The sequence below is a fragment of the Cephus cinctus genome, unplaced genomic scaffold, assembly GCF_000341935.2.
Source record: "Cephus cinctus unplaced genomic scaffold, Ccin1 Ccin1_scaffold0160, whole genome shotgun sequence".
Lineage (NCBI taxonomy): Eukaryota > Metazoa > Arthropoda > Insecta > Hymenoptera > Cephidae > Cephus > Cephus cinctus.
The window spans coordinates 3,359,459-3,383,891 of record NW_014332886.1 but is presented as its reverse complement, the minus strand read 5'-3'; the positions used below and the strand labels follow the sequence as shown (position 1 = coordinate 3,383,891).

At 41.4% G+C, this 24,433-nt stretch overlaps 2 protein-coding genes across 22 annotated transcripts in view; one reads left to right on the top strand and one right to left on the bottom strand.

The window, feature by feature from the left end:
• LOC107263617 overlaps positions 1-24,433 on the top strand; it is a 130,371-nt gene that overhangs the window by 70,719 nt on the left and 35,219 nt on the right. For 17 of the 20 annotated variants that reach the window (XM_015731005.2, XM_025081127.1, XM_015731001.2 and 14 more), the window contains exons 4-8: positions 5,338-5,651; positions 8,011-8,037; positions 8,376-8,547; positions 9,221-9,431; positions 9,521-9,716. In XM_015731005.2, coding sequence (XP_015586491.1) covers positions 5,338-5,651; positions 8,011-8,037; positions 8,376-8,547; positions 9,221-9,431; positions 9,521-9,716 — 920 coding nt within the window. The remainder of the gene's footprint in view (positions 1-5,337; positions 5,652-8,010; positions 8,038-8,375; positions 8,548-9,220; positions 9,432-9,520; positions 9,717-24,433) is intronic. The other 3 variants (XM_015731000.2, XM_015730998.2, XM_025081126.1) reach the window with 2 other exon arrangements.
• Positions 10,025-20,077, bottom strand: LOC107263622. 2 transcript variants are annotated; one of them, XM_025081132.1, is made up of 8 exons: positions 19,970-20,077; positions 17,087-17,358; positions 13,304-13,409; positions 12,411-12,625; positions 11,952-12,051; positions 11,659-11,873; positions 11,144-11,584; positions 10,025-11,058 (listed from the first exon to the last, which is right to left on the bottom strand). In XM_025081132.1, the coding sequence occupies exons 2-8, from the start codon at positions 17,342-17,344 to the stop codon at positions 10,678-10,680; spliced, it is 1,716 nt and encodes a 571-aa protein (XP_024936900.1). In that variant the 5' UTR covers positions 17,345-17,358; positions 19,970-20,077; the 3' UTR covers positions 10,025-10,677. The 2 variants fall into 2 exon arrangements, with proteins under 2 accessions (XP_024936900.1, XP_015586506.1); XM_015731020.2 differs by having other exon boundaries at positions 19,869-20,014.

Here is a 24,433-nt window from a genome sequence, read left to right as displayed (position 1 = left end):
CCTCCCCCCCCCCCCCTCTCTCTCTCTCTCTTTTCTATCCCTGTCAGTGGCGAATATTAGTCTTTTACTCGTAATTCGCGATCTTCAACAGAACACTTTATATTGACCACTTACGAGCTTTCCAGATTACCAAATGTTCTCGTACGGTCCCTGGTACAATTGGTATATGAAAAAAAGTTAATTGCTCAAATTCCAGTATCTTTTCCACAGTCATTTCCGTGAGCTGCTGACGATTCGTTAGAACAAAGCAAAGGAGGTCAAGGTTCCTTAGTCACCTATCATGCCTGTAGAGACTTCTTTGTCATTTTTTAGACTCATTCCATACGTACGTAATAGCCAGCCGTGGCAGCAGACTGCATTCTCACGTATGTAAATGCGACTTATTTTTTCTCATGTCGAAAATCTTATCTGCCTAAGGTCACATCGATAAGCGAAAGAGCAAACGATTTTTTTTTCTCATAATTATCTTTGAGTAGAATCGTACACGTTAAGCAGACATCAGCAGTAAAAATTTCATCCCGTTTCATCATCTGTAAGCTGAGATATTTCAGAAAATAATATAGCTGTTTTAACATACGAAGTATATCTATATAGTGTAATTTTTACTATTTTGATTCCATATATCTCTGAAAGAAAATGACATATTTTCATGGCCAATGTTAATCTTCAATTTTGATTAACGCTGTAGCTACCTTAATGCCTAACGGATGCCTCTTAGATTTGAAAAAGTCATTTATCATTATTCTACGTCATCTTCGCATACGGCTACACCCTACTTGTGCGTCACCCTTGTACAGTGTCGTAAGTACGTATTACCGTTACTTCATCCCTTTAACGTGGTTTGTCTTTCCTCCAAGGTCGGCCAGCACGCTCCGTCACTTTAGTCACTTGACTCCCTTCACTCTCTTTAGTCTCTTCAGTATTGCTAATTCGCCATGCGCGCGTTTAACACGACCACCGCGTAGTCAGCGAGCTTGCGTGACAGTGTGCACACGTATACCCAGTGCACGGGATGCTGTCGGGAACTTACGGCGAGCAAGGTATACGTTGCAGGCTGAAAATACGTATACGCGTATGGTTTAATTCCAGCTGGGCCAAGCTCTAACTGCATTTGTAAGCACGTAGCGAGACTGACGACGAAACAGGCACATAGGTACTAAGTTGTTAGCCATTTACGTAGTATGCAAATAATGTACCTGTCGCTCCTGCTGCGGTATTTGTATAATGCGGTATATATGTATATACGCGGAAGGGCTATAGCTATACGAAGGAAAGCGGCCGGCGGGGACACTGGGATAAAGAGCGTTTCTCCGCCGTTTCGAATTTACCATTGAAATTTTGCTGGCACCCGAGCCAATGTGTTTGCCTGCTTTCCCTATGTAGTCACGAAATATCTGCGGCGGACGTTGATTTAAATCACGAATTATTAACACGTATTTTTCACAGGTCGATTGTTCTATTGTGTGAAGTTTTGGAAAAAAAAAATTGGTTCAATTTAAAAAAAAAAATTTTTTTTTGCAACTACCCATCGACTGTGTGCTTTATGTATTTTTTAAAAGTTCCCGCTCTCGTGTCAACGACGTTACCGAGCCACTTGCCGATGGCAACTGTCGAAGTTCCAAACTCATTGTCAACTCCTCGAAGAAAGTCGGAGGCACTGCGCCCTATTAGAAGTTGGTGAACTTTCGCTTGTCAGCCGCATCCATCCAGTCTTCGCGAACCTTAGCCAAGAAGTCGCGTGGATTTACTGGATGCTCGCCTCTTAATAGAACCCCATTAAACAGAGAAGAGGCGTAACGATGGTTGTAGATATAGGAACTTTTCATGAGTTCACTCATTATACGTGTCATAGGAATGACTTTTATTCTGTTATCTATTATTTTTTTATAGTCTATGCGCCAAGTCGTGTAGCCTGGATAAATACACGGTGATTTCCTTGCATCCACAAGACAAGTAGGTTTATTTATTTTTTTTAACTTGTTCTCGTTGCATTATACCGAGACACCTTTCAGTCAGGGATCAAAGAAAAAAGTGGCATTCGATTCTGGAGCCCTGAGATCGAATACCGAATTAGCCCTTAGTATAACACGTGAGCTGGAGGGGATCATGGCTGACCTGGTTCTAGCCGATGCTCTCGTGCACGGCAGAATTCCTCAGCTCTGACCGCGTATGAGTGTTCGTTACACGTGTTTACGGTTATGTACGTACTATGCATATATATATTCCTCTGTTCACTTGGTATCACATAGGCGTATATATATATATATACTCCCTGTATAAAAACCTCATATAGATATAGATACTAGCAGCTTCCTTCATTACCGAGACTCGATTGGAAGACTCGTTGAGAGCCACCCTGATTAAGACTCGTTAGCGCCGACGTTAGTCCTCGGAGGACGTTATTTACCCTTGCCGAAATCGGCCTAATTAGTAACGTCGAGCATCCCGTTGCATCCTCGTCGACATTCTCGAGCGTCGACGGAGCTCTCGGGATAAGTCGACGGCTTTGCTCGTCAGACTCTCTGTATACCAGCGATTCGATTCCTCTGAAGGATTTTCAAATTCGAAGGAAAATTTCAAATTGAAATTATGAAAAACCATGGGATATTTGGGGGGTAAGTTGTACAATTAATTTTTCTCGTTAAAATTTCAATGGAAATTTTTACTCCGTTCAAATTGCATCCTGCACTTGGATCAATTTAATTGTACGTAATAAAAGTGACGTCGAGCGATGTTACGCTATAGACATATATCGTATGTGTATACATATATGTGTATGCTGTATATGGGGCACGTATATCTATAGTCTATTGCATTTTTCATGGCTAATGCCCCGTAACTCGCTTCTCCACGTGTTAAGGCGTCGCCTCCTCGACGTCTCTAAGTCAGTTCGCGACGGGGACGCAGTCGCGGAAAACGCCGGTGGATTACCCGCATGAAACGGGACGATCTTTCACTGAAATAAAAGGACGCTGCCGCCCGCCTAAAACGGTAGTTAAGACTGGCGGTTAATGCACCGTAAAGATAATCGGACGACTCAACTTTTTACACAGCATCACGCTGGACCCCACGCGGAGTAACGTCGTCCTCGTTACCGTCATTATATCCATCTCGCTGATTTACCATGAACGCGGTCTGTGCGACTTTTGCCAGTATCTTACGTCAGGATTTTTTTTTTTAAAGTGTTATCTCTACTCGTATATATCCTCGCGCTTTCTTCGGCAGATACGGAGTTATGCTGAACAGACCCGACTGACGCACGTGTTAACGCGCTTACGAATTCTTAGCGATGTATCTTTAAGCTTTTCGACAGACTCGTTTTGGATGACGACGCTTACTGAAATTATTTAGTGTCTTCTCGGCTCTTTCTTTTATTCGACATATATATCGTCCGAGTGAAATTTTTCCGAGAAATACCAAGGGGCCAGAGACTTGCAAAGGACTTCCGTGTTAGGCTACAGTGCGCGTGTGATGTTTCATATTTTTTATCACCCTCCAGGGAGACGGTCTGATACTGCATTCCTGACTCGCCTTGGTGCACCTAGGGTAGACGTGATAGATGAAAATGTAAAATGCGCCTCCAGCATTCTGAAAATACCTAGCAAGGATAAGGACCACGTGGCATACCCGTTTTTTGGAATTTTACGCGTAAAACGCAAAAAAACGGATCTGCATGTTTTCATCTGCACTGCAAAGTCGTTTTGTTATTTTAAGATACAGAAGATTCTGCGAGTTTGTCTGTGTCTGTGGATGTTGTTTTTTTTTATTCGTTGTACGTTATTGTTATTTTTCTTGCAACGCGTACAGCTGCACATGAAATTCAAAAGGGTCCGGGTATTTTTAGGCTACGATTGATTGTATGTTGGGGAAGGCGTCGGGACGCATAAGATTTTGACCGAATTTCTCAAATTTTTTCTTTTTTTGAATAATATTGGATAATCGGGATTCCGGACACCTTCGGGCTTTCGCACTGTTGGTATCGCTCGCGATATTCATACCGCCATGGCTGCCTGTTCGGAGCATTCTAAAATTAGAGAAGTTCACGGAGCCGCCGGTTGCGGACCTATAGATGTCTTCGGCTGCTCACGAAGAATTCGCCGTTTCGCGCATAACATTGGAATCGTCCAATAGTCACGCGATCGATTCGTGACGTTTTCTTTCGAACTGAACGAATCGTCGTAAAGCGTTCACGAGGATCGATCGAGTAATATGCAAAATCGTGCAGAGCTATGGGAGACCAGTTTTCGTAGCTCAGCTTCCTCCTATACGCTTTTAGCTTTAAGTCTCTTAAGTGGATTTTATCGAGGTCAATGGCCAAGGCACATGCTCCGTCAAACTCTCGAAAGGGACATCGACCATGCATGATTACGTCCTTGTGAATCAGGCTTTATATTTAAAGCACGGTTTCCTAGTCGAGGGCCTACCGATTCCAAATCTCGAGAGCCCTTCTATTTTTGCACCGACTCCCTCCCTTGTCTTATGGTCGCCATTTTTTTTTTTTTTTCAATTATCTCTCTCTTTATTTCGCACACTCATACCCAAATTCACCTAATTTCGTCGTCGCGACGTATTTTCACGACCGAGCAAATTCTGTCTCTTGTCTCCATGTGCTCACCAAGCACGAAATAAACAAGGCGTCTTCCTATGGCGACACTATTTAAAGGCCACTTCCACGAACACGCTATTTCTGGCAGCTTCGTTTCTGCCAAATAGGCCGACTATCTCTCATACCTCCTATAACGCATAGTTCACGCTCTAACAATTTGTCCGCCGATCGAATCCCGATAGTACGGCTATCGATCCTTTTCGTCATTCGCGAAACCTTCGCGAATACAATGCGCGTCCCCGTAAATCCTGAAAATCACTCGGGGAAGCCATAAACGTTCGCACGTTGCGCATCCTCTGACTGTCCCACAGGAACTCCCGGGGAACCCCCTGCGGTCTTTGATGTTTACCATGGCAGAAGGAATGTATACATTTATAAAATTCTATTTCCTCGGTAGGAATTTAACGAACTTTGTGGCAACTGAGAATTTTTAAATCTTCTGCCTCATAGCGTTGCCTTTTTTTTTGTTTTACTTTCGTCCTGACAGGTTCCTACGTTACCGACGTCAAGTTTCACCGTTCACTACGTACAGACACGATTCGCAGTGTTCACTGTATACACATGTATACGGGCTCATTCGCTCGATGGTAAATAAAGCTGGTGCCGGCTTGTAGGCGTTTATACTTACGTCGCGTATATATCTTATGTATACCGTCTTATATATATATGTGTATATCATATTTTCCTCACGTACGAAATATTCTATTAACATTGAATTTCTTTGATTTCAGGCGGATCCGGCCGGGGTGAGGGTGAGGGTGGACCAAACGAGCTACCGGGCGGTAGAAGAAGTGGGGGCGTTGGTGGGGGTATATTGGGCGTCGGTGGGGGAGGTGGTTCACGTGGTTCCGGTGGTACCGGAAGTGGCGGTGGTCGCTCAAGGGACGAACCACGAAGACACACTCTCAGCGGAGATCACCAACCCTCCCTGCATCATCAACAGTTTAACGCTCAGCAACTTCATTCCCTTCATCCGCATCACCTGCCACAACCCCACGGGCAGTACGGGACTCCGCCCAGTCGCTACACCACCATGGATCTTGAGGTAAATTATTTAAAACCTAATCTTCAAATGCCTGATATTGATTTCTTTTTTTTTCTAATCGAACAAGTCCCTAATATCTAATCTTATTAAATATATCATCCGATCATTTTTGTACTATTTCTTATTACCCCAGCACCGTCGACCTCTTTCACATCTTATCAAAATAACAGAAGATAGTCCATTTTCTCACCTCGATACTTCTTTTTAATATACGAGCAACGACTGCTGCTGTACCGTTTCTAGTCTGAAGGATCATACTATCCCTTTGAATTTCACTAGTACTAGATCTAGTAAACCGATCTGTCTCTCCTTAAGGACAAGAAAAGATTCCAGCATCAACCACGTTATTTCGAAACCGAAGTTAATTTCTATTTATAATTGACCAATCTGTTCGATAACTAACATATAATTTTCTCAAACAATGCGTATCGCTCTAATCTAGAAAATCCTTTTTTGCAATAAATCAGCACTTTTTTAAGTTACCGTTCGATATCATCCACTCAGGTTTTTTTATTTATATACGTCATCCAACATTTCCCTGAGGCAGTTAGCCTATTTTTAAACTACACATTCACAGTCGTCGATCGACGTCACTGACAGCCAATCACAATCCAAATAAAGCGACGACAATGCTCCAATCGAAACTTCGATTAAAACCCGACATGGTGTTTTCTTTTTTTACTAAAGGGATTTTATTGCCCCCATACCTTTCCAAGGGTGTAAATCTACTACCCCCAGTGTCGTTGCTCGTGCATTACTCTTTTTCCCTTGCGTTACATCAACTTCTACGTGTAGCTGTACTATATATGTATAAATCTACAGTATCCATCATGCCGTCCAATCACCAGCCAGTGTACTTGTATGTCCTTAATACTGAATATATTCGAAATTATTATTCTGAGAAATTTTTACATTTTTCTTGTTGTACATTTTGAAAAGTCAATTTTTTAAATATACTTCCATCCTCTTCTCACTACTTCATTCTTGCTCTTCTCTCTCTGTTCGCACTCATCCTTCGGCGCGTCACTCACGGCTTAGCTACTGCACAGCAGCTGGACCTTCATACAGCTACATAATCCGAATGAGAATTTCGTTCAATTTTGCCCTGGTGGATCGAAGCTGTCCGAATAAACTAGATTTTTTATAATCAACTTTTTTTTTCTATCACAGTTTTTTCCCATGAAAAACGAATATACCAGTTCAGTTGGCACTCTTACAGACCCAATTGCCCTTTACGACATCAGCGCGACAGCATCGGCAAGCTGTTATTTTGTCCATTAGAATAAAAAATTCGAGCATGATTATAACGAGTGGTCCAATTAAAAGTAATCACGACAGCTAAGTACATTGTCTACGGTGATTACTTTTTAATCGTAACACCCGGTATACATGTGGCGCGATTCATTTGACTTCCACTAAAGTCCATTATTTTTCCTGGTTAATTAACGTAAAAGTCTATCGTAACTCCTCGAGTGTCGCTTGATGACGTTTCTCCTGCGCATTATGTACTTACATGATATGCACTATTATGTGCACTAGACTAGACGCCCTAGGTATACCTGTCCTCTGTGTAATCTTCTCGAGGGTTTCTTCACTAAGAATCCTTTACCAATGTAATCTTCTTCCCTCGGGAAAATCTTGGGTAGCTAAGTACGGAACGGCTGGGTACTTAGACGGGTGACGTCATCCCCCTTATGTACCTACGTCCCTAATGATCTAGAGGATTTACCGTGTGCTCGGTATAGCGTCGATTTTGAAGCAGCCACGAGTGAGAGAAAAGAGACTGAGGGGAGCAAGTGGGGGAGACGAAGGAAATTGAAAGTAAAAATTGTACCCTTAAGGCTCGGCTGTACAGTCACTGTAAGCAGTAGCGTGTAAATTATACGGATGGCATAATGCCTGCGAGCAGCTATTACGTCATGCGTCTGATGACATAAACGATGCGCGATAAAAACGTCCGGGAAAATACGTGGCGACTGTGCAGGAAGAGCAGTTTAAAGATCTGAGTAAATCTGCTCGTTCTCGCGTAGGTGTTTGTCATTTTTCGAGGAAGTTCGAGTCGCCTTGAAATTGGCATCATTTGCTTGTTCTTGGTTCCTGAAAAATATTGGATAATAAAAAAATAAGGAAAATAGAGGTGGGACGTCTTTCGTATGATTTGTTAAGGACTGGAGCCGTGCTGGTACTAACTGGCGGGATGTAGTTGAATCCTTGTTGATTTATTTACAAGCCCACCCCGTATGCTTGGAAAACTTTCTATCCTATCCTGTACAGCCCTTCTACCCCCTGGCCCTGGCCCTGTTGCTGTTTTTTTAATCTAACTGTTGTTTGTCTGTGTTTCCGTGTTCTTCGCTAACAGATGGGGACCAAGTCTCGACAGAGGAAGGTAATTTTTAAGATTTTCTTCTCCTACGCCTTTTTATTCTTGCATTGCTATTTTTCTGATGGCTTTATGTACACTAGTTTATTCAGCCCAAACGCACCACCTGAACATGGTTTACCCGTAAGACTTCAAATGGTCGCGCAAAATTCAGCTGGTGCGTTTCTACCGAATAACCCTGTATACGAGTGCAGACGGGTTATCGATGATATTGATTATCAGCATGTGGCACGATGCAATTATCGTCTGCATTCTGTTTAATTGAAATGGCTTAAAATATTTTTTTTTCAAGTATCGTTAAGGGTTGATTGAACGGTGTGACATGTTTTGTATAAATTTTTCAGTCGCCACTTCCACGCGGCTATCCACCCCCGTCGACAGCGATGCTCTTCGACGACGACCCCGGGATCATGTCCGAAGTCGAGACCTCAAGCACAGGATTCCGCAGGGGTGGAAAGCAAAGGAGCAGCTTGCCCGTGGTGCGAACCCCGAGCAAGACCTTAGAACGACCACTAGGTAACTGAAAATCTTAAGTGACGAGGTGTCTTCCTCTCTCCTTTATTCTTGATTTTCTATATTTTTTTTTATTTATTATTTTTTCTTTAAATTCGTTCCACCTCCTATCTCATCTGCATCGAAATCAATCAAGGAACATCAGCCGCAGAACGTGACACGCGGTGAAGGGTGGAATTAATCAAAATTTATTTCAACCCCTTGCTACCGAGATGCCCATAAAAATTTCCACGGAGACTTCCGTTCGCAACCTCCCCCTCGCCCATGGCTTACGCAGACAATCAAATTCCAAAATAATAAAACAATTTGGCTATCCTTCGTTAAGCGACTACTTCCTCGTGGCAGCTTTTAACGGGTTTCTTGGCGAATTCCTTCCTATAGGCATCCTTCATACTGGAAAATCAGAGAGTCACCGTCAATCCTCACCAGTGAGAATTATCACGATGCTTGTTTCATTGACAATTAAATAATTGGAACTTTAGTAGAATTCAATTGAATGAATGTTTCCTTGTTGAACTTCTCCTCTGTTTACCCAAAATCATGTAATCGAATGACCGTGTTCACCTTTAACCTAATTCCGCATCCTGGAGACACGTCGTTTACGTGTAATCGTGTCACACGTACCAAAGTGGCATTGAATGGCGCTTATTCCTGACAAAACATTGAATTTCTGTGGGCGACTCCCTAGGACTGGTGTTCCTGCAGTACAGGAACGAGACGAAACGGGCGTTACTGCCAAACGAAGTAACCAGTATAGACACCGTCAAGGCACTCTTCGTCAGGAGCTTCCCCAAGCAACTAACAATGGAGTATCTTGACAGTCCCCATGTCAAGGTTTACATTCACGACAGCAACAAGGACATGTTCTACGAGCTGGAGGATCTGAGGTTTGTTATCTGCTTATTATACCTTACGTATAAGGCGTGGCTTCTTAATACGCTTTCCCAATGTCTTACAATTCTTTTTTGATTTTCAGATCTCATCTTAGGGATATCAGGGATCGAAGTGTTCTCAGATTATTTGAAAGCGCCGATGGCGTGGCTGGTATGCCTGGTCCTATGGGTGCTCCTGCAGGTGGCACTGCGCTACCGCCGCATTGGGAGGATCAAAGTTACTTCAGCGAGCCAGAATTCGACAGCGAGTTTCAGCATCAGCACATCCACAAGAGCAAGGTACGTGGAACTTATTGGTTACGTAAACAACGTTCATGGCGTCGGATAGATACGGAGTCCAGATAAATACTTTGAAGTTTGTTATTAATCGAATAATCATTTTCGAGGGTGGGATATATGACGGGGTCTTCGATAACTTCCACAGCCGTGAAAGATGTTGGAATTGACACGTTAGATACATGTGTTCATCTCGTACACGTGGGTGTATATGGAGGCGGTATGGAATCTTACGTCGTTTACGCAATATTTATTTTATGTAACCTAACGAACGCGTATGGTATAGTAATCGGTAGTAATTACACACGAGCCACGAAATGTATACAACATGTTTATTTATATATCCTATTTATACACTGCTTAAAAATGGAATGATAGTATGTTCAACGTGACTGATGCTACCAGTTGATCCTTAGCTATCGATAAGTCCATTTATTGATTTTGAGCTTGACTCGAATCCAGGAGATTAATCTAGGTCAGTATCTGTCTCTTGGAAACATTGTCCACTGAGTATTATTAGTCGCTTTTCGTATGCGGTCTGATACGCTGTCGCGTCGATGATTATAAATAAATATAAACTAGGCGCATGCGCGCGGCCAAGTGAATTCTTTCGTTAGACACGATTCGAAGTAAAGATGACGTCCGACGTTACGAAAGATATTTTCGTAATTGTTTCAGGTTACTCGTTACCGGAAATTTCCTCGTGTCTTCCTGTTTCCTTCCTCTCCGCTCTCCTCGCTTGCTTAAGGAGAGTCTTAAGGGTTTCGTATTTCCGGCGTCTCGTGAAACTCTAGCGGCCACGGCCTTTTGATCTCGTCGGGGTAGATGCAATCCCATCGGCTTTTGTTATTAATCGTCTCGAAACTCACTTAGCCGCGCTAACGATAAGTTCGTAATTCGACGCGGTCGTGCACGACGACCCACGACGTCGAAGATTCTATTAGGGATTCCGACTCGATTAACCTTAGAACGCCTTGCATGTCTGGGCGGCTGGCAGATAAACGGCACCGGAGTATAGCTTCTTCGGGACGTTTCTCCACGACATTACCAGAGCCTTCTCGAAGGGTTCCTCGGCGCAGCCGTCACAAATGTCCATTACTTGTTTAACCTCGGCCTCGGCCGGTTCGCGTTCCTCGTCCTTGGTCGCGTGGGCCGGAAGCTGAGCGCCGAAGCTTGCCAAACCGGAGAAATAGTTGTTGTCCAGTCCTTGAGACACCAGGTAGCTGTCGTCCAAGACGGATCCATCGGCCAACTGTACCAAGCCGCGTTTCCTCTTCTCGGAATCTCTCTTACTAACCGTTTTCTCGTTTAAGGAACTTGGTTCTTTCTTTGCCAAGAAGGAGACCTTAAGGTTTGAAAAATGTTCGATAATCGCTTAACCTTTATCGGCCATCATCGTTATAATTAATAAATAGACAATTTGTGATTACCTTATCGTCGACAGTTTCGCGCTTAACCAATTTCTTCAGCTCCGTCGACTCAACGGCAGCTATCAGATCGTCCTGATGACTGTCTCCTGGCTGAGCAGCGGATTTATCTCTTTTAAAGAGGTTGTGGTACTGACCGTTGACGAAGCTGAATCCATTCGCAGCTGCAGGGTTAGTTTGACTCAATTGAGGAAGCTGAGCTACCTGGGGGATTCGTCCTAGTGGGGAGGCAAGGTTTCCAAAGAACTGAGTTGTACGGAAGCTGTTGCCGTAAGAGGGTATACCGGAAATGGGTGGTGAAGCTGTTGACAAGGCTGCCAGGGAATCAGGATTTGGTGGTGGGAATGGCTGCGGTGCAGGTTCTTGCTGCGGAGGGATATTCGGGTGACGTAGTGTCACTCCATTTTGATTTATTTGAACCTGAACTCCAGGATTGATCTTGACCTGATGAGAAAAATTATATTATTTTCAAGAGATTCGTACAATTATTATTAGAGTATCTAGGTATAGTCACTTGCCTGATGGTTAATCTGTCCACCGGTCAGAAAAGGGTTCATTGGCAATGGTGGTCCAGTTACTGGAGGCGCGGTCGTAGTTCTGGGTGTATTATTATTGGTGTCATGCTCATAGTGATGAGCATGATGATGCTTGTGATCTCTGTGTGCTTTTCCAGCAGTCAGAGCAACATTGTACAGTTGAACCATCGTGAGCTCTCCAAGGAAACCACCAGAACCTGAACGAAAAAAGTGACGTCCCCCTTAATAAAAAAGTAGTTACAAGAAGGACATACCAAGAACAGCACCAGACGTACCCTGAGGAGCATCATGCCCTTCCAGAAAACCACCACCCAACTGCCGTTGCTCCTGTCCAGAAATAGCGATTCCACCGCCCTTGATGACATGTCCTACAAGCTGAGAAAGGAAGGCAATCTTCTTTTAGAATAAATCCCAAAAGTTCTGTAACGCGTGATGGTCATTGAAAATTTTCAAAATCCTCTAACAGCGATCCGTCGCTTATCGTAGGAACCGCCAACAGCTCTCGGCCGTTCTCCATGAGTACTTTCTCTGGTTCCGGCGGGATGACTTTCGGGAACGCGCGTTTGTCGTTCAGGAAGCTTGCGAAAATCAAGTTCACTTCCAGAGTTTCTACTCGTATATATTGGCAACAATCGATTCTCCTAGTTCGGGTAGGTGTATAACTTTATGGGTGGACCATCAAGTAGGCAGTTTGAACCAGGTCGGTAGGCATACAGAAGATTTCCTCTACTCACCCTGTTGTTGAAGCCACGGCCTACGCGCTCGTCGTTGACCCAGATTTGCCATTCTCCAGTGCGGCCATTCCAACTCTGACAGGAGTGGTACCACTTGTTCAATCTCAGCGGATAGTTCAATCTGTAGAGGTTGTGGCCGTCTATGTTGAGCATGTAGTAGGAACTCCTGGCGGTATTTGCCACCCAGGAGAAAATTCCTCGAGGCTGATCCCCGACTGTGAAAAAAGTCGCTCTTATAGCTCACAGATTGAATTTCTTGTTCATCACGTTGCCAACTGTGTGGACATACACCATGCATTTTTTGTACATTGCTAATGTGACACCTTTGAGAAATCTCCATCCTCTTAGCTTTTACTGCACTTTAATCGCTCTTTTTAATATTTTCTATAATTTTCATACTCGTTCGATTCTGTATATTAATTGGTACGCGGAATTCCATTCCCTAACGTGGTTCGGTTATGTCTTAACGATGTATGTACAGAGTCTCCGGAGACTGAGAAAGAGAAAGAGACAAATTATCAAATACAAAACTAACACGCGTATCGGTAGGGGCCCACATTACTTTCCACCGGTACATAATAAGATAGCCTGTCCTTTCTAAATGAATGGCATACCAAAAACTCTATATTTATTTCATAGAATTTCAAGTAGAAAGTAGTAAAAATTAATTGAGAAACATTGCTTCGTGTCATTTGTTGAGACAGCAAAATTTGTCATGGCTTTTTTTTCTAATTTTCTAATTGTTCAAAAAAATGCACTGCTTTCTAATGATGCTTGTAATTTTTTTTTTTTGGAAATTTCCATTCACTCGCTAATGATTCAGTTCACGACCGGACCCGGTGAACGGCTTGCTCCATATCAAATAAACAATCGATCGTTGGAGATTGACTTACCGGCGTATGAAAAGAGCGGGTGATCATTGGAATGATTGTAAAACTTGGTCCACATGCAGAGCGTGAATTCCTGAAGATCCGGCAGATCCGTCTTGTAGTGGATATACTGTAGAAAGTGGTTTACAGAAATTTTAGGATAAATAATGGAAATTATTACAATTATCGATCGCGTTCCACAAGGATAAGAAACGTTTCTCGCTCTTTTCGTTTAAAATTCGCTTTATCGATTATTTTCAATAATTTCGTCCCAGAGTCAATTGTTTTTCTCGAATTTCGTAGGGCTCAAGCTGCACGTTAAACTATTTTTAACGATCCGCCTTCCGCGACTACAGTCAGTCGTCGTGACTGCATCGGAACTTTTAAATCTCCCGCCAAAGCTATTTCTTAGCTTTATTACGTTACCGTTTCAAAGACAGTCCCGACGAATGTTTGACAGACGTCGCCCGTAGGGAACGTCGAAATGCTTCTAAGATTTTTGAAATTGTCATTAAAGATTTCTTTTTGGCGAGAAGTCCAAGAAAAATAATACCAACATTCCCCAGTAAATTGACCTCGACTCGTCGCAGGGAAAGTTATTTAATAGTCGATTATAAATACAAGCGTTAAACGATGCAGATTGCAATCTGGATTCTTTGGAATTTTCTGAAATACCATTAAATTCATTAAAATACTTATCGAGCTATGCTTTAGCAACATATATGCATTTTCTATCACAGCCAAACCCACGTGTATCACTATATAGGTACTTGTGCCCAGGTCGAAATCCCGGGTCGGAATGCATAATGCGCCCCTGCTTTGTCTCCGGTTCCAGAGCAAAAAAAGCAGAATTCCATACGTCCTCCGCAGCCTTGTTACTCGACAATGGATGGTCTTAAGGCTCTTAAGGCTCGCAGAATACGCTCACTAAATTCCTATAGAACTGAGTCACAAGCTGCACCAATTAACAGGTAGGCAGTCACATGGTGGGCTTCACATTCGCATCGATGATTTGCACAGTGTGCCACTGACAACAAAAGAGGCCGTTTTCATTGAGGTGCACACGCCTCGGAACGTGTCGTTAAGCAAATGCAAATCATTCGCAGTCTCAACGATGGTTCTTACACGCAATCCTAATTCAGGGCTCAGTCTGCCAGTGTAATCTACAATGACATTAGCCGTGTATTGAACACGAGCACCGGTATTTACCTTATTGGCGATCGTACTGGCTATTTAAAAAGGAATCATTTCTTAAGTCGCCTCGGATATGGAAACTCGGAATCGTCAAGTACTTTAACCTCAATCCATATACGACGAATCAGATATACACCTAACGAGTCTTGGGATACTTAATTTTGACGCAATCCGCATAAGCGTAACTTTTAAGCCTTGTTTAAATCTACGCGTTGCTTCGACATTGCGTGCGAGTTATACCTATATATATAGTTATATCCGGTCGAAAGCTTATTTCTTGCTATATATATATATATATATATATATATATATATATATATATATATATATATATATATATATATATATATATATATATATATATATATATATATATATATATATATATATATATATATATATATATATTTCGTAATAAGAAAACTTTTCACACTATTAAATGACTCTGTTTTTCATCATAAGGACGATCTTCTATTTACTATGTTTTAATCATGCAAACGCTTTACTTATGCGTAGTACTTCCGATGCATTCTGGGTACACCAAGCATGTCTTTGACACTAACTTTGTACAAGTCGTTCTGGTCTTTCTCCGTGAATTTCAAAGGGAACGTGGGCTGTCGTCGAGCGTATCGAGAGAGAGAGAGAGAGAGAGAGAGAGAGAGAGAGAGAGAGAGGGACGGGCAGGTGCCATTTTCAAGAGTATTGAACTTCCGCCATGTAGCGAAAAGTGAAATTCGCGTTGCTACGAAGTTGACTTCCGCTCGGTAAAGGTGCTGCGTGCCCATGGAAGTGATCGTTGGTGGTTTGCAAGTTGGTGAAGGGCGAGGTGGGAACGGAGGACAGGGTGTTTATTGCTGGGGAAAAGAGTCGAGGCAATTTCACGTTTGCGGACGATGCTACTAGATACACGCGTGTACCATTCCGTATACGTACTACGTGTAATGATACGAGGTATTAAATACAACGTAGAATTTCAATGAATCGATTAGTTTATATTATCGCGGAACGACCGTCCACACGATTACCAGGAATCAGTATTACCAATCTCTCCTGGTATCACTGTCAAAGACGACCATTGTTTCTTTTTTATTTTTCTCGTGAGACGGTTTCGTTTTTAAATATAATTTTTAATACGCGCCGCACTAACCAGATGGCGCGCCGTGACTAATCTTACTTGAACAAACTACTTGTGGAATTACTTATGTCTTACTACTTGTGGAATTTATTAATGGATTGCATTTGATCGAATTCAATATCGATTCCAGAAGGCTTTTTTATGGAGTGACTCTTCGTAATTGCCAATTTGACGATTGAGTCAGTTTGATCATTGCGCAGACTCAATTAATCGTTTCTATCGTCCTCGGGAGAAATTTTGAATGTTCCTCATATTTTTCAATTGTAAGCACTATTGGAATTACCAACCGTCCCTGATCTCTTTCACCCGAAATTCTTTCGATTAGCCTCCCTCTCGCGATTTCTATCTTATGTCTATATGCTGTTGACTGTAACGGTTGGTAATAACGATTTGGAAGGAACGTCACTGACAAGGGTCCCACTCGTCGACACGATGAGAATTGTTTTCCGATCGCTGATCCGCGATAAAGCCAGACAGCTCGTACGTAAGGAGACACGCGAACTCGATTTTCTTTAGGCGCCCGTCGTCGTGTCTTTACAACGTTAAATTGTTCACGCTGCTCATTTGACCTATTTACAAGATTGACCGTGTAAACGAAAAGCCTAACCAACGGATACATCCAAGGCGCCACGTTTTTAATATTTCTCGAATGAGCCACTCGCTGGCAAACAACCGGCTTTAGCTGTCGCGCTTTATATCATAAAATCCAGTGCTATTTTTAGAACCGCTAAGATTTACGAACGTGTCATGAGACGGGATAAAAAATACTCAGAACTGTAGGTCGAGTCGTACTGGAAACTCCACTGTTGATTATAGACGGATGATTTCCGCTGATTTCACTGGCTACATAGATTATCCGTTACGGACGCACCGAGTGGCTTTACCTTTGTGTGGCAGAATGGCCACTCGATTCGAGGAGAAGGGACGTTACGTGTACAGTAAGTACGTTACACGCCTTAATATCAACGTCAGTCTTTCGTTTTCTCCTGCTTTCATTAACGGCCACTTGGCTGTACTCTATGCGCACTCCGGTATACCTATACGTACCTTTTCGTCATATTATCCTGTCTGGTCATTGCCAGTTCCGAACGCATTTGCATTCTCGTGCCTGGAAGTCACTTTCTTTGTTCTCTAGCGAGGAAAGCAAACCGATATTCGAGCTGTGAAATCAGCTTTTTTTCTCAATTTACAAACTGACAGGTTCTTGGAATAATTTTTTCTTTCCCGGTATTCCATCTTTTTTATTGCCTTTACATTCCGACGCAGTTCGACGATGCATGGCTAACAGACTGCACACGTGCTGCTTTATGCTTCGAGACGAAATTCAATGCATACGTAAACTCTCCTGAGATCGTGCGATATTTTTATAAGACTTTTTACACGGTTATGCCTGTTCGTAGTATAACGCTACTGTGTTACTTTCGAGATCTTTGTATTTACACTCTTCCGTGATTTTCTTTATTCCGCTATGGACTAACCTCAAAGTAAAGCTGCTGGCTCATGGAGACTTTGTACAGCGCGCATTGATCCTGCTCCTGCTGCGCCAAGGGATGGCTCTGTGGTAGCGACACTTCGTCGTAACTGTACGTCGCCAAGGGCGACTCGTAAGCAGCGGCTTCCTGGTGCAACAGGCTTGAGCCTAACCTAGTTGGTATGACGGGTCTCCACTGCGAGGAGATGGCGACTGTCGCGGAGAAGAGTGTACAGAAAAGAAGTAACATTTTGTTCCGTTTCATTTTCTCACGATTACCTGTAACAATAATGACAGATTTAAAGAATATTTTTCCCACAATGCATCGCGAACAATTAACATGGACCGTTACAGCTGACTTCCCACTGGACTCCGAAGTCTCGCACGGTTTTACATAAATAGTACCTATCGCGCGCGACACTTAGAATTTTAATCGCTTCAAGAGCCTCGGACGCAACTTTGCGGATTTAGCCCAATAAGGTAAACAGCTTCCTCTTATGTCTCGTTCCGTAAGATTAAACTTTTCACAAGCATCCCGACTCGTTGCGACATATTTCCAGTCCTGTTATAAAAGCACGTGTCCTCGATATTCCATATGGCGTCAACCGCTGTACACTATTGGTATGTCTATTTGAGCTTATATCAAATGCTAATTGAATACAGTCACTTATTATTGCTACGGAATCGATTAGCTGCCGCGAGAACGAGACTGTGCATTTAATCGAAGATTAATCGGAAATATTGCGTAATTTTGTAAGATTCCTCTACAAATAAAATGTATGGGTAATACCACCATGTATGCGTACCGGCATGTGTACCGGTATTACCATTTACGAAGCACATGACACTAGGATTCACATAATCGGTATTTACTATACTTTCTCCGTGTGCAGTGTTACCTGCTGTAACTTCGGGTTGTGTTACGCAAAATGACGCTTGTTTTTTTCCTATTTCTTTCTATTCATTAATTCATCAATGATGCTCATAGAGATTCGGTAACGTTCACTGTCCTCTTAGCTCATCGCTCGTTGAAAATTGTTGACGTGACCGATTCAAAAGGAGTTTCTGTGTCGTGTTAATTAAAGTAATGTCGTAGATTCTATTTGAAATTAAGTGACAATTTCTTGTTCACGACGCAATCGTAGATTGTCACTTTTCGTGAAACTTTTAATTTCGCGCGCTTCTTTGTCAATAATATGTTCTTGACAGTGCGCGGGACCGGTAGTCTTACGTAAATGGATAATATTGTGAAACTCCTGGGTACTTTCGTTATTGGAAGCGACAAATGCAAACCTTTGGATTTTCGTTAATTCTCTACTACCTTCCGATGTATAGAAATTTGATTTTTTTGGAATTTTGAAAAATTACATTTTGGTAATACCATTTTTTTTTTCTTTTTTTTTTTAGTACTATGATGAATTTGGTTCGTACAGTGTTTTACGATGGTTGCTGCTTCAATCTAACGGATCGAATGAAACTGGCTAGCAAAAAGTCTTATAGACTTTTAACACTCGAATGCCCGTTGTGCATAAGAAAAATGCTCGATTTTGTTACGTTGAGGTTGGCGCAGTGGCACTGTGCCAAGGGTAAATATTTCTTGTGAATTTTTGTTATGCCAAAAAGTTGGCTAGCTTCGTTGAATTTTGTGACGCGTACACGAGGGAGGAGGGGTATTCGAGAAAATGGCGTGGATCATTTGGGATTTTAAGGTGTGGGCGAAATTTCAATAATAGACAGACGTCAAATTGACGTTTATAGTACGTAAGGTGCCGAATATAACCTGCGAATTTATATGTTAGCATGTAAATATACATTGTAAAATTGAACTTCGTAGGGCAATCTATTTTCAAATAACAAATTCCTCAGCCAATTTATTTACTCAGTGTGTGATAATTACGCATCCTCGCATCTGTTTGTATGGATATACGCTGTATTCGGTAATTCGTTAGTTACTTTCGCGGATTAATTGATTTTAATGTTTTATCCGGGTCGTCTCGTTATATTTCCCGAAATATATAGCATATTTATGACGCATGCCTGTACGCGCTCCTTTCAGAGGATGATATTTTGAAAATTGACGGCGTGCATTCGATCGCAGAGAATTACTATAACACATTATTTTAAAATGTATAAAACTCACATGGTGAATCGTGCACGTTGGTTTCACTTAAAGTAGGCGAAATATATTTCCATAAATTGCTTTCTACACGAGTAACTCCTGTCGCACGACTATCTCCGTGAAATTTAAACCTGGTTGCACGAAAATACCGAAAATCGAGTATCCGACAATATTTTCAAAAATTAATGTCCAGTAGACGGTTGACGTCCAGATGCGAGGTTTTACGAGCACGTGTTTTCCTGTGAAGCGAAGACACTAATTGTCTTTTATTCGATAATTAAAATTCCAAGCTAATCCAATTTATTAATTAAAAAAAAAGATGGTTCAATATCGCAAAATTTTTTTATAATCCATAATCAATGAAAATTCAATTCAATCGTAATATTATGATTCTTGACAGCCACTGTCATTACCACGTGGTGGTATACCTTTCATTACGTATTTCACGGACACAAATTAATTTCACTGTTCGTTAATTTTCAATTAATATATTCTCTTATCAGATCCCGTATAAATAACCTCGGGTATATAGATATATACATAAATAGCTGTCTGGTGCACTCTAAATCTAAATATGCATTTAATAATAAGATATTACACAATATGATTTCTCGATAGTATGCAATTCTTTGTGTAAACACTATCCATCGTATCCTCAGGCTAGACTCACCGGACACGAGGATAATCGGATATGGTCCAGACGGCGGGGGTAATGTGGCAGATCCTCGCGGTCTCGGCACAGAAAGAGAACTGGGTATCCGCGGTGCTTACCTTATGCCTCGTAAACTCAACATTCAAGACACAGAGAAAGAGAATTCTCCTACCAGTCTCTTACTCGGCCACACTTTTGCTTCACTTGCACTCTTTGCCACACATGGTTCACTGCCGTTCTCTACCTATAGATATATACCTTTACCTGTAGGCTGGAGCTCAACCTATAGAAGACAGCTCCACCTCCCTTAACTTTGAAAAGTGAACGTTCGATACCTTCAAGTGGAGGTGGAGATGCGATGGACAAAAACATTTTTTTATCCGGATCACGGACTGATATTTATTTTTCAAAAAATGATAATGGTTCAGTGTATTTTGAAAATGTATACGGATACAATTCGAGAGTCGACGCATCCCAGTATATATGTATATATACATATAATTTTCAAAAATCTGCATTAGTATGAAATATGAATTTTGAATGTTGAACTGTATTTAGATGTGCAATTTTTTAAGTCGTTTTTTTCAAAGTTTCTTTTCAAGTCGATGTAGGTAAATTAACATTGGCATACTTGATCGAAATTGGATATTGTTTTTTTTTTTCTTGTGGTCCTTGTCTACGATGATCTGTATCGATCAGTCTCTCCATTGATTTGAGGATCGAGGATTTTATTAATGGTTGCTATAGGTGTCGGGTAAATTGCACAATTCTCAAATGATTTTTGCGAAGCTTCTCGAAACTCGGGACTGTGGCTTTGAACGTGTCCGAGTATATCACCGTTTAACTTTCACTCGTGAGATTCGAATGGCTCCGTCACGTGTGATTACCTGGGCTCCGAAGGGAAGGGACGAAGGGTCCATTTGGTCTTTAATTCACTTGGATTGATTTATTTCGTCGTTTTCTACACCCTTAACGTGTTTTTTAATGTCGGCGGACAGTCTTGATTTTATAGTTTAGAAAAGCTGTACGAAGTTTATGAAATTAAAATGACTGGCCATTCCGAATAATGAATGACTATGCCTGTACAGATAAATGCAACGGAGACTCCTCCGTTTAACGTTTAATCGTTGATTCGTCGGTAAAGGAAAACACATGGGAAACTGCATGAAGTTCCATAGAAATTCCATTTATGCCAACGCATCAACTACAGTTTAGATGGTAAACTTAAGCAGCGACCTTCGACGTCAGCTAATTCCATTAATCGCCTTGAAACATAACCTCCAAATAGATCGAGGAGTCCCAGCAAATGATCCAGCGTTCAGGATCCGGATCAGACCTCTCACAGACAAGTTCAATGACGTCCGTATTAATTTTCAACTAAAACACGTCCGAACCACGTAACATTTTTATTTTGAAAATTAAGTAAAAGATAGATCGTAACGAACAAGTAAATTCAATTAGTCCATCTAAGTATTCACTTAGCCTTCTTGTTCTTCTTATACGCGTCAAAAGGTCGTGAACGCTTTCACCACTGATCGTCGTATTCACCGGCCCGAAACTAGATTCGTTGAATCATTAGTGAATTAGGGCAGAATCAACATGTTAAGGCTGACAATGTAAACGCATTGAATATTCTCTGAATACAGGATTGGGAACTGATAGAATTGACAGACGGAAACTGGATCAACTAGTCAGAGATCAGTTTTAGGGCTAAAGACTTCTCCACCTGCATTCACACGTCGATTTACAGACACTCTTTAAATCGTCTAAGTAAATCATTGTGAACGATAATCGATATGGAGGTTTGAACCTTTTAAGATTTTTTTTTTTTTCATGCGTCGCGGAACGTGCGAAACGGAGATTATAAATCTGCTGACACATTCCTTTCGCGATTACGAAGTATTACGTCAGAGGTATTGCTACCAAGTGGCTAATGAAATATTTGGTAGCCAGTTACGGATACGGATCTTTGATCTAGACTAGTGTAGTATTAGCACTGATACACTCTGAGGTCATGTGGTTCACAAGATTTCCGTAGTGGCAAACGGCTTTGATAGACAGGAAATGAGCCAGAACAACCTTACACCGAAAATTCACTGTCGCCGGGTACCTCCTTGCCACTTTTCATAAAATCGGCAACATTACTTGTTTTAACCATGGTCTTTGTCTTTAAGATTTACCTCGGTTGGAATTTGCGACCAGAGAAATCGATAGATGCCCCCTTGATTAATCTATTTAATATCCACAATTATGCTCAACAACTTTTCGAAATATGCTAACTGTACGATTAATGACTCTCGTTTATGAGCGGTTCAATAAAAATATATTTGTCCTTCCAAATTTCTATGGTTTCGATATTGACGACGAATTCGGATTGATCGCTCTATTAAATTCGAGATAAGAATGACAGTTGATCGATATTGTAATAGTACGTGTCATTTTTTTTGTTTATTACTACTCGTATAATTGTCTTGTTAAAATACCTTTTAAAGTGTCTGTTGTTTGATCTCAGACAGACATTTCATGTCTATCTGATTGCTAGTTTTAACTTCCTTTATTTCATAGGTGATTGGTCGACCTTGTGAACGGTATCATTATGCCTGTTATACAATATAGAGATATTCTGTGTCATTGTACTTTTTAATGTGGAGTAACTTCAAATTGATTACTTCTGGAGGTATTAAATACCCTATAGGTATACATGAAGTATTTAATACCTGTGGGATTGGTTAAAGAACTTTGTAACTCCTTGAAAATCCTTCCCTCTTTTCATTGGATTTTCTAGGCTTAAAGTTTCAAGGGCTGGGTACAAGTTACCCTTGACGATTAAAATTCGAAACTAATATTAATTAGAACTAGTATTCCATACAAGTTTGGTAATCTGGAACGCCAATGAGGAACGGCACTCTGCCACTGTGAACTTTCTTGTATTAATTATTCTCACGTATTACCTTAGGACTGAAATTTGTCCTAGTCAAGTATATTTAATACCGCCAGTAGCTATGCTGTAGATCATTCAACATCATTGATACGCGTGTAACCATCTGGATTATCGAATGCTTCCTGTAGCGTTCTCCAGAGATCTGACGTCAGTCCCTATATATTGGCGCCATCACGTTCCTTATACTGGATATAGATACACGCTTCAGGAATTTACAAAAGAAAGTTACATTGAATAATCGGCCACGTTGAAAAGTAAAGATCTGACAATTATTTTACGTGATATTATCTTTTCGTTATGATACAAATTTCAATTTCCCGCCAAAGACCAATTCAATTTCACGTACAGATTGAATCTAGTAATTTCTTACCTCATACCGACACGGAGCGTAGGCATAAATAAGCAATTACATAAAAGTGTAAAAGAGCGTCTATATAGTAACGTCACGCACAGGCGTGTCAGTGAAATTGTAGCTTGCGCCACTTATCGTTGCCTCTATCTTATAAGGAAGTGACATAGATGGCAGCACCGTCGCAATACGCACGCTACGGAGAATTATTGAAATAAGTCACTAGGCGACTTCTCTAGGGAGTTTATGCTGGAATCACGTCGAACAAAGTTACCAAACCTTTTTAACCCTCGAAACGAATTAGATTCGTTACCCAACCTCAATTCGCTGTTTTTTCTCCCTGCATGTAGCAGGCCTCGGTTACGTGTTTTGTGGGCTGTGCGCCCGGAACCCGGAAGAATTCGTTAATTCCTCCTCCCTGCTTAAATGGCAATTCAGAAGCTTACGTCGCGAAAATGCCACGCAAAAAACGAATCAGTACGGTGCGGGTAGTGAATGACGTGGTAGAAAAAAAATGTGATTCGAATGAAATAACAACAGTGAAATGACCACTAAAAAGGTGTACATTACCAACGCGTACGATATGTCGCAATTTCGTATTACCCGAGACGTCTGAAAATCATTTTTATTTTTCTTTGTTTCAGGTAAGAAACTTTGATCCATCGTCGGTATGCCTAATATCCGGTTGGTTAAAAATTCAATGGTGAGTGATTTGTGATATTTGCACCCAAAGCACACGCATTAAAACGAACTGCATTATGCAGTATGACTGTCGGGAATGCCAATGCAGTAACTAGATTATCTAGTCATTTCCGTATGTTGCAACAAAACGTCATCTCACATAACTGACATCCGGTATCCCAACTTTCCTGTCTTGCAGAGTCTACCAAACCTCTTCTAAACGTATCCGAGTATCAAAACGAAACGGAATCTGGTTCGTTCTACAACAGCGGCAGTGACTCAGTATAATTATTTGACCTGACATTCCCTAGGGATTGACCTCTAAGAAAAAAAATTATATTAATATCAAAGACCCTGGTTAGAGAGAGGTCCATCGTAATAATTAATAACGTAACCGTTCCTTAATATCCCTAGAGAATCAGGTCCATCTATGATTCAAGGTTCAATTCGTCATGTCGAACAAATATGGCAAGTCCAGACTTTCCTTGCTGATTATTGCTTAGTACGAAATGACGAATTAACACACGCGAGTCCTGATCACGATTCGATTAAGTCATCTTTGACTAATTGTATATACATATATATTTTTTAAACTCTTTACATATAATTAAT

Excerpts from the sequence above, each read along its gene's own strand:
- LOC107263622 (XM_025081132.1), bottom strand. The coding sequence starts at position 17,344 with ATGAAACGGAACAAAATGTTACTTCTTTTCTGTACACTCTTCTCCGCG. Across the intron at positions 12,052-12,410 it reads GCCGTGGCTTCAACAACAGG|CTTGTAGGACATGTCATCAA; the intron begins GTGAGTAGAGGA and ends TTCCTTTCTCAG. Across the intron at positions 11,874-11,951 it reads AGGGCATGATGCTCCTCAGG|GTTCTGGTGGTTTCCTTGGA; the intron begins GTACGTCTGGTG and ends TTTTTCGTTCAG.